The sequence below is a fragment of the Eurosta solidaginis genome, chromosome 1 (genome assembly GCF_040869045.1).
Source record: "Eurosta solidaginis isolate ZX-2024a chromosome 1, ASM4086904v1, whole genome shotgun sequence".
Classification (NCBI taxonomy): domain Eukaryota; kingdom Metazoa; phylum Arthropoda; class Insecta; order Diptera; family Tephritidae; genus Eurosta; species Eurosta solidaginis.
Genome location: NC_090319.1, coordinates 56,626,258 through 56,636,123, shown reverse-complemented (window position 1 = coordinate 56,636,123; position 9,866 = coordinate 56,626,258). Strand labels below are relative to the sequence as shown.

The following is a 9,866-nucleotide window of genomic DNA, read 5'->3' as shown; positions in this document are numbered from 1 at the left end:
CTGTGTAGCGCAACCCTTCAGGTTGCCAGCGCAATATATAGCTTCTCCAAACCCAATTGTCAACCTCACCTATCCGCGGCGAATCCTGTTTCACTAACAGACGAGGCTCTGGCGACCCCAAGCTCCTCACGGAACTTGGGGGTGGGGAGGGAGGGAATGTTCTGAAGGTGTAATGTGGCCACAAAAATTGTTCCCGAGATGGTCGGGCTAGCACCTTAATGGTGCTGTGGTACCAGAGCGTACTGGATCTGTATCCGGCAAAGGACCATCACATCGATAACACTCCCCAAAACCTTCGGGCAGCAACATTATCGCTACAACAACAACAACAACAACCTGGTTTTAGAAGCTGGCAATGCTATAGCCATGGTGAAGCCGTAAGGTGGTAACAGCGAGCGGACATACACACAAAATCCATGTAATTTGTTTGTGTAATTCGTTGGTGATAATGTCAAAAATACTCTGAGAAATGTTCGTACTGTCAAAATTCATGAGAAATGTTGCAACCAGCATGGCTAAGGCTTTCACCTTTAATGACTCCGCCATCAATCAGCTATGCTAGCATAGTTTGAAATTAATAATCAACATAAACGATTTGATCATTGTTTACAATATAGTTTGGCAGCTTAAGTAGAGGTTATGTTGCGAATAGAGTGGAAGGCAGTGGACTAGGCAGTCGAATGTCATATAATGAAGGAATGGTGTTCGGAGATTTTTCAAAGTTAAAAAAAAAAAATGATAAAGGCTTTAATATAAATAAAACTATTGTTTTAATAACAACAAAAACGCCATATATATTCTGTATACATAAATTTGTAAGGATTATCTCACTTTAAAATTTGAATTAAATAATCTAAAGTTTTGTTTTGAAACTGAGTCGAGAACTGTGCATGTGAATGTACGAATTTTCACCGATCAGCTGTTAGTTGCGCTACTTGGTAAAATTTACAATGGATTTGATTTCATTTTGATATGGCAGACAACGAAACAAAATCAATTCGTTAAATTGACGTTCTTAACGTTAATAAACGAAACGAAATGACTTTGTTTCGTTTATTAACGTTAATTATCGTAACGAAATGTTATCGGTTCATTGGTTAAGAATGCCTGTTCTATAGGTTGCCGTTTCAGAAACGGTCTATCTCAGCAAACTTTTTCAGAAGGCCCTACCTCAGAAAGCTTTTCAAAAACGCCCCAACAGATTATTATTATTATTAAATAACGCCCTATTTAAGAACTTGGTTGAAAACCGGCCTGTCTCAAAATGTGTTTCTAAAACTTCCAACTTAGCGATAATTCAATGCAGTTGAAGTTGAGATAGGTTGTTTATGAAAAAAAAAAAAAATTGCAACGTTTTTAAAACGAATTTTGAAGTAGAGCATTTTTTATGGAAATTCTGAGATACGGAATTCTTAATCAAGTTATGATAGTTTTTGAGAGTCAATCGAGATTGTGTGATTTTCAACACAGGTGCCGATATATTGATCTTAAACTGATTTGTCCAAAAAACTCAGTACAAAAAGGTTTTTTCGTATTTTTTTTTCTGGTTTTCTCCAATTTACTTCATTTCCAATAAAAAAAAAACCAAATAGTTTTCACCAGGGTTGGGCCTGTAAACTGTTTACATTGTTTAATAAATAAATAATTGTTTACAAGCTAATTATTTACGTAAACAATTCATTTTTTGCCTTTTTTTTATGAGTCAGAAACTACTACTAATTAAGCATTTTCACTATTTTTCAAACAGATTTCCAAGCTTGTAAAAACATAATAAAATAATACGCTTTAATATTTAGTATTTAATATTTTTTATTAATTTTCACTGTCCGATTCTTCATTCTTTTGGTCAATTTTCATTTTGTAATATATAAAAAAGTAACATTTTGGACCTTTCAACAAAGAGGATAAATATAATAAGAGCCTTCACTCGTTATTTTTGAGGCATTTACTCGATGTGGGGTAGTCGCTTCTTTATTTTATTATAAAAATAAATAGTGCTTATTATTAAATAGTGATTTATATATTAAATACCACATGCTGGCGTCGCCATTTATTTAGAGGGCACTAAGGGATTCAGGTAAGGGGCCACCGAAAAATAGGTGTGTCGGTGGCCATGGATTTGAGGGTGGGATATGCACCGGGCGTCGCAACAACACCCGCGGCGCCCCCAAGACATATTCGGCCCTTTTAATTGTATTTTTTATTTTTCAGCCGTTTTTTTTTTTTGATTTTGATTTTGAACTTGTGGTAACCGGTCATTTCCGGTTCGGTAATTTTTTTGTCGCGTTAGATTTTTTTTGAATTTTAAATTCTGAATGTTGTAACGGTCTGTCCGTGGCATCCGGTTCGTCCGGATGTTGTTTTAGTTTGAATTTATAAGCGTTTTGAGTCGGCCTCTGCGCTTCTGTCGGTTTTTCTTGAATTTGACAGCTCTTGGTTTTGATAGGCATGATAGGAACTTTTTTTCTGATTATGGCGCAGGAACACTAAGGTTGGCAAGGACCCGCCCCAGGCCGACAATGACTAGCCACTGTGCACCACAACATCATGCCGACCGCCTTCCTTACTGCTTCCACCGTAGATGCGAAACCATAACACTATCTAACATCTGGACGGCTATTCTTTGTCAATGCTATTCGCCTATGGAACTCTATTCCACTATCCATTCGTAGTAGTCTAAATAAAAGCAACTTTAAAAATGTTCTTTATGCTCATTTTAGTTGAAACCATTATACTTCTTGAGTTTTCGCCAACAATATGTATGAGTGTATACAATGTTTTGTTATTGAATTTAATTATTTGTTTATTTTAGATACTAGTAAATTAAGATACTTCTCTATGTTTAATATGATAATTTAGCCTACATAACCCTTTGTTATGACTTTTGATCTTTTTTACATTGCGATTTATCTTCTTGTTGTACTATAAAAGATCCTAGATCTTATTGTACTAATACTATTTTTGCAATAAATGATGAAATGAAATGATGATGATAAAATACACGAAAATAAAATAGTGTCATATAGGTATAAGGAACTAATTATTACATTTACTAAACTTGAAAAGTTCATATTTACAATTTGTGTCTGTACTCTTTCAATTTCCTGGATCTTCCGAAATTTGTAACTTTTTTTGAAGCTAATTATACATATATATTAACTTATTTATTCATAACACATTTAAATATACCTACACAAAGCATTACTGCATACCCACCACCATCTATTCTTGTTTGCTTTTTTCGCAGGTGCGAGCAGCAGTGAACAAATTTGCTTGAAAAAAAAACAACAGGTGAACAAAAAGAACAACTTGTTCGTTCATCAGAAAAAGAACGAAAGAACCGAATCTCTGAAATGAATGAAAAAGCACAACTCTACTTTTAAATATGGCAAAATCTTTTATGTATACGCATATGTGCACATATTTATTTCAGTGCTACCATGGCTCAACTATATGGCCGGCTCATCTCATCAGCTAATTTTATTTTTATCTTTTCACTGGGGTAGGGATTGTCAGAAGGATATGGTAAACTCAAAATAAAACTAACACATTGACAACATTTTCTTACTACACACAAAATCTGCTAATTTTTATGTTTTCATTCATTCCATTCGTCTAACACCAAGCTGATTTTGACAATCTGGTATGTTGTTGCTGTAGAGATGAGCCAACCATATAGTTGATCCATGAGTGCTACCAACTCCATTGTGAATGATGACAAAGTGTGATCTCTTATCTGTCAACTGCCTGACAGGCTGTTCAATATGGCTACTTTTCAGCGCTTTGATAGGCTGTTCAATATGTCGGCGCCTATCTTCAGCGGGTGATAGAAAGAGATACAGAATGAGACAGCGATAGTCAAATACGAATAAGGTGATCCAATCACTTTGGAATTTTGACGTTTATGCAGAAGAGATCACACTTTGTCATCATTCACAATGACCAACTCAAAAGAGGTTAGTTGTCAAAAAATCTACAACAGAAAACGAAACGAACAGAACTGCTATACGGAGCAAAAATTGAACCAGGTGAATATCAGAATCACAAATTTGTTGTTTCATTTGCATGTTAAATTTCTATCCGTTTCTGGTTCACGCGTCATTGGAACGTTACTTTTTTATTGACTAGCGTTAAAAGGACAAATTAAACTTCCTTAACCCTACGCCATAGTCGTAACATTCCCATATCCATAACCATCTCTAATGTGATCGATTATTGGTGCCTTAACCTAAAAATCTTGAAAATTTCACAAAAATGAAGAAAACGCAAAAAATTACAAAGATATTTAACCAAAAATAAGTCTCTTAGTCATAACGTATCCAAAACAATGATTAAAATCACCAACTCAGTTATTTTTAGGTTATGAATATGGCGAGAAACCAAAAACCAATTGGTTGGCTAAGGTATGGTTATGGCGTTAGCGTTATGGTATTGCACCATTAAGCTGCAGACATTAGTGCTTTATCGGCAACCGTATCGGTAACCTTATAACAGCTGATTCGACCAACCTTATGGGAATCAATGCAAACGATTATTGGTGCCGCTAAAGTCGTAACTGTATCGTAGCCAACCAATTGGTTTATGGTCTACCGTCGTAACGATAAACAGCTGATTACGTTAGGGATACGACTACAGCGATACGACATACGGCACCAATGACTCCCGCTTTAATCGATTACAGTGTTTTCCATAAGGTTTTTATCTGGTTATGGTGATATGGTTATGTCATCATTAATTGGTCCTTTAGCATGAAATGCAGAAACATAAAACCCACAAAGATGATAACCCCAGTTTTGTGACTTATTTTGGCAGCACCATTATGTATTGTACACAATGGGCAGAACTTGTATAGCTTGGGGAAAAATATTTTCGATCTGCAACGCGAAGTAGAAAACAGTGAGTTTCTGTTTTTAAACCTTAAATAATTGATTATAGGTTGGCAAAACTAAAGAAAAAAATTCATCCTAGCAAGGTAACTCAACTTTTGAAATTTGGCTTTGCTACACTTAAACAAATCTCCTAACCCCACACTACATACAACAAGTAACTTGCTCGCTGGACATCTTTAGTTATATTTCTTTTCAACTTTCTAAATTGATATATGAAAATTTATTTTAGAAACAGTTACTATCAAGGCGAATTCAGTACTCAACTCATTGCGAACATTTTCTACGCAATATAGGAGTATTAAATATATAGACATAGGCATTTTGGTAAAAGTCACTTTTTTGGTACATTGGAACTGTGTTTTATCTTTACGTTTTCTATCATACTGCACACTTCTGTCTTTCAAACACACTCCTGCACACTGCCTATCCAACAAATTCAAAAACACAATACACTAGCCTCATCCCAAAACCTGCCCGTGACCTGCCTGCTATTCCAATCCGATACATTGGTTAAAACCTTAAAAACATACAATGTCGGCAATTTTTACAAATTTCGATAGCAACAGCGCTTGCGACGACTCGCAGGATATAAGTATGGCATCACCTTCTCAAAGCAGTCCCTTAACCAATTCCAATTCAAACTCGGTGGGGCTTGCTGTTACTGCTAATAGTGCAAGTGGTGGTGGTGGCAGTGGCAGTAGTAACACGCAAAATGCAAACTCTGGAAATACAGGTACTAATGGAACGGCAAGTAATAGCAGTAGTGGTGGAAAAACAACAGGTGCTGAAAGCCAACCGGTAAGTTAATTCGTTCAATTTAAAATATAAATATGTTTTGCTTCTGCGGCCGATTAAATATATGTAACGTTCGTTTCAAATTATATTTTTATAGAGCTATTCGCTAAACAACCTGTGTTTATATTCAGTAACACACAAACTCTTAACTCGATTTTTCACCGTTTATGATGCGATTGCAGTGGTTTGCTCAGACCTGTATTATATGATAGCCTCTATTTATTAACAAAAAAATGTTATTTCAAAACTTGGACTTTTGGAGTTCTCCAATAAGCATTATCATAATTCGAACGAAATTTGCAAAGAATAACAGAAAATTGTTCCAATTTACATCAGCTCATACTGACGCTTAGTGTTTTCGGTAACGTTTTACAACACGGTGCACCACCTTATTTTTATCAAAAATTATCAAAGGTGGTATCAAAAGACGCGTCTCGACCTCCGGTTTAAGAATCCGAAAGCGGAAAAATTTCATTTCTGTCGATAAAAATTAGGTGGTGCACCGTCTTGTAAACGTTACCGTGTCTTCTCGCACCACGCACCAGAAGTGCCCAAGCCAAAGAAACCTATTTACTTATTTTATATAATAAATACAACAATTTCACTACGAGAATAAGGCCGAGCTTTACTTCCAACTTGTGATTTGCTGCTTTTAATTTTTTCCTACAAATATGTATGACGTTTTCGATCTGCAAGTCAAATGAGTTTTTGCTGAGAAGGTTTTCGTGGCTGAAATACACTCGGAGTGCTTGCAAAACCACTGCAGAAGGAGACGACCTGGGTTTAGACCCCAGCCGGTTAGGGGATCAGAATATACTCGCGGTAGGTATGCTTGTCGTAAGAGGCGACTAAAATACCAGATTCAAGGGGATGTGTAGCGCAACCTTTCAGGTTGCCAGCGCAATATATAGCGTCTCCAAACCCAATTGTCAACCTCACCTATCCGCGGCGAATCCTGTTTCACTAACAGACGAGGCTCTGGCGACCCCAAGCTCCTCATGGAACTTGGGGGTAGGCAGGGAGGGAATGGCCTGAAGGTTTAATGTGGCCACATAAATCGTTCCCGAGATGGTCGGGATAGCACCTTAATGGTGCTATGGTACCGGAGCGTACCGGATTTGTATCCGGCAGAGGACCATCACATCGATAACACTCCCCAAAACCTTCGGGGAGCAACATTATCGCTACAACAACAACAACAACAACCTGGTTTTAGAACATGGATATCTAAGTAATTTGATGTTAGTTGTCTCAAAACTCGAGTTGTGGACCTTGCTTTAGTTGGGTCAGCACACTATTTTTACATCACAGCGGCCGACACAAATTCTCAAAAGCGATGTCATTTCTGGAAATAAAATATAGTTTCGAACACGCCTAAGATTGTATGGGACTCGGAAGATTGGTCTAAAGTACAAACATATATAAGGCCGCAGTGCAATACCATATTTAATACATATCCTTTTAAATTGCCTACCCTTTTTAATTAATATATTCTTTTGTTTTTCATATTCGTACTAAATTCCAAGATTTTAACAAAACCGCGCTTGTTAGAATTGGTTCGTGAAGTCGATGTGACCGCACAGTTGGACGAAGATGTCGAAGAACTTTTATTGCAAATTGCAGATGATTTTGTCGAGGATGCAGTAAAGGCGACATGTGCGTTTGCAAAACATCGAAAGGTTTCAAAAGTAGAAGTTCGAGATGTGCAGCTGCATTTAGAACGTAAATGGAATATGTGGATACCTGGCTTTGGTACGGACGAATTACGGCCATATAAACGTGCAGCTATTACTGAAGCACATAAACAACGGTTGGCATTGATAAGAAAGACAATTAAAAAGTATTGATTAGGTTAGTTACACAAAAAAAAAACTTTATATAAAGGAGTAAGCGCGTTTAACATTTTTATTCATTGCTCTAAATTTGTATAAAATGAGTAGATTATAAGTATTTTTTAAATGAAATTTTGTTGGCTTGAAATTCGGTTCTATACAAAAAGGGAACAGTTAAATAAAAAACAGAACGTTTTTAAAATCGTAGTTTTTATAAAAAAAAAAAAAAACGAAAAACCTGTATTCAGAATATTCGACAACAAACCTCATATTTGTGACTATGTGTGGCCAAGCGGAAACTTAAACGGCCTACATGAAGAATTGTAAGTAAAAGATGCATAAGATCTGTTGTTTTAAAGACTTGTCCCTTATATATTTTCAGATTCGAACAAAGCATTTGAAAAGAAGCAATCTAATACAAAAATGAAAATGCATGGAAAATAGCTGAATTGGGAGACCGGTTTAAAGCCAATTCATTTCATTGTTTACAACAAATAAGCAACAAGATCAATCATAACTGGCCCTTTTTCCTGAGAACCCTTTGAGGACAGAGATGTACTTGCCAAACCAATGCCGAGAAGCCACTCCGTTTTTGAAATCTGCGCTAATTTTACGATGTTATTTGCGCCACGATGACAACCTAATACACAAAATCAAAAAGTTTTTTTTTTTACATTTATTAGTAGAATATGACGAGGAAGGTTTTGTATTGGAAAAAGTTCCGACATGTCTAGACGGTCCATTGTTCTTTTAACAGTGCTTCGCTCTATTCGGTTGGTGCGACCACGCACGAATTGTCAACGATATCCTCTACCGAGTCCGCGGGAACTGCGTTTTCAACATGGTTGGCTCCACATTGCAATTAAATATACTTGAGACTTTTGGCCTGTGTAAATGTTAAGGTTCATAAGGAGGCATACCGTGGCAGTTCTGGGCCCAACGCTCTGAGAGGCCTGCAGCCTCCACGTGTGTTTTTCAGTCAGGCGACGATACCGAATACTCGTAGCACATGAGCAGATATCAACTTTATTTATAGGGTTTCGTCAGTCTCATTATTTTCATCCCAAATACTGTATTACAATTCATAGAAGTACTCACGGAACTCGGAATTAAATAAAAAAAAAAAAAAAAAATGTAAGGCGATAACCTCCGAAGAGATCTAAGGCCGAGCTTCTCTTCCAATTTCGTTGTGCTTCTCTTGATTTTCCCTACAAATTGGTCGGACGGGACCTACATGATTTTATGCCGACTCCGAACGACATCTGCAAGGCAGATGAGCTTTCACTGCGAGCTTTTCATGGCAGAAATACACCCGGAGCGCTTGCGAAACACTGCCAGAATTATCTCAGTAAAAAGTTCACATTGATAATTTATTAATTTATGTACATATGCGTATGTACTACATTACATCATTTAAAATTCATTTTTTTTTGTTCTTTCTATTTTTTCCATTTCAACTTCGAAGATAAGTGTTGCATCCGCTGGTATCTTGTCCCCTGCACCAGCCTTACCGTAACCCAATTCAGGAGGTATGACTAAACGCCGTTTCTCACCTTCGCACATGCCTAATAGTCCTTGCTCCCACCCCTTAATCACTTGGCCGGCACCGAGTTTTACTGTAAACGCTTTTTCGCGCCCATAACTGCTATCGAATTCAGTGCCATCTTGCAAGGTACCCTATTTCGAAGTTGTTGAACCAGCTTTGAGTTTGATCATAACAAATTATAGTAAATCTTACCCTGTAATGAACGTGCACGAGGTCCCCTTTCCGTGATTTCGTTTCACAATTCTCCGCCCTCTTTTTAATACCAATTCTTACTGTCGGCTTTGCATCGTCTTTGGCAGGTGCGCTTATGATAAATAAAGTCGATAAAAGTAGTAAAAAGTAAAGCTTCATTATGTTCTTATTTATTTATTTAACCTCTTTGCCCTAATAATAAAGATTCCTATAATTGAATGTATTCGACGGAAGTAGATAAGAATTTGGTCAAAGTAATAAACAAACATTGGGCGTTTTCAGTAAACATAAGTTTTTGTTGATACGTTGCAAACATGTTTCCGTCATGTAATGCTTTTCCACCCTTCACTGTAATATTAAGAGGAAAAATTTTATAAGGACACTCCTCGAAGACCATGGGAAGTGTTATCGATGTTGACCAAACACCATAAAGCTACTAGCCCGACCATTTCATGAAAGATTTGGAATAACCACATGAAACCTTCTAGGCCATCCCGCCCTCCCACTCCCTAGATGCATCAGGAGTTCGGGGTCGCCAGAGCATTGGCTGTTAATGAAACGGGATTCGCCATGGGTAGGTGAGGTTGACAGTTGGGTTGGAGAAGCTGTACA

At 37.1% G+C, this 9,866-nt stretch overlaps 2 protein-coding genes across 7 annotated transcripts; one reads left to right on the top strand and one right to left on the bottom strand.

The window, feature by feature from the left end:
- Positions 1–4,799: 4,799 nt before the first annotated feature.
- Positions 4,800–7,718, top strand: Taf12 (TATA-box binding protein associated factor 12). Of its 6 annotated transcripts, XM_067791346.1 has the most exons (4): positions 4,820–4,972; positions 5,119–5,213; positions 5,346–5,687; positions 7,211–7,718. In XM_067791346.1, exons 3-4 carry the CDS (start codon positions 5,421–5,423, stop codon positions 7,529–7,531), a joined length of 588 nt encoding a protein of 195 aa, XP_067647447.1. In that variant the 5' UTR covers positions 4,820–4,972; positions 5,119–5,213; positions 5,346–5,420; the 3' UTR covers positions 7,532–7,718. The 6 variants fall into 6 exon arrangements, with proteins under 6 accessions (XP_067647471.1, XP_067647464.1, XP_067647447.1 ...); XM_067791370.1 differs by lacking the exon at positions 5,119–5,213 and having other exon boundaries at positions 4,800–4,896; positions 5,450–5,687; XM_067791363.1 differs by lacking the exon at positions 5,119–5,213 and having other exon boundaries at positions 4,818–4,972; positions 5,450–5,687.
- Positions 7,719–8,856: 1,138 nt separating this feature from the next.
- On the bottom strand, positions 8,857–9,515 carry LOC137253846 (peptidyl-prolyl cis-trans isomerase FKBP2). Its single transcript, XM_067791393.1, has 2 exons — positions 9,255–9,515; positions 8,857–9,193 (listed from the first exon to the last, which is right to left on the bottom strand). Exons 1-2 carry the CDS (start codon positions 9,411–9,413, stop codon positions 8,930–8,932), a joined length of 423 nt encoding a protein of 140 aa, XP_067647494.1. The 5' UTR covers positions 9,414–9,515; the 3' UTR covers positions 8,857–8,929.
- Positions 9,516–9,866: the final 351 nt, after the last annotated feature.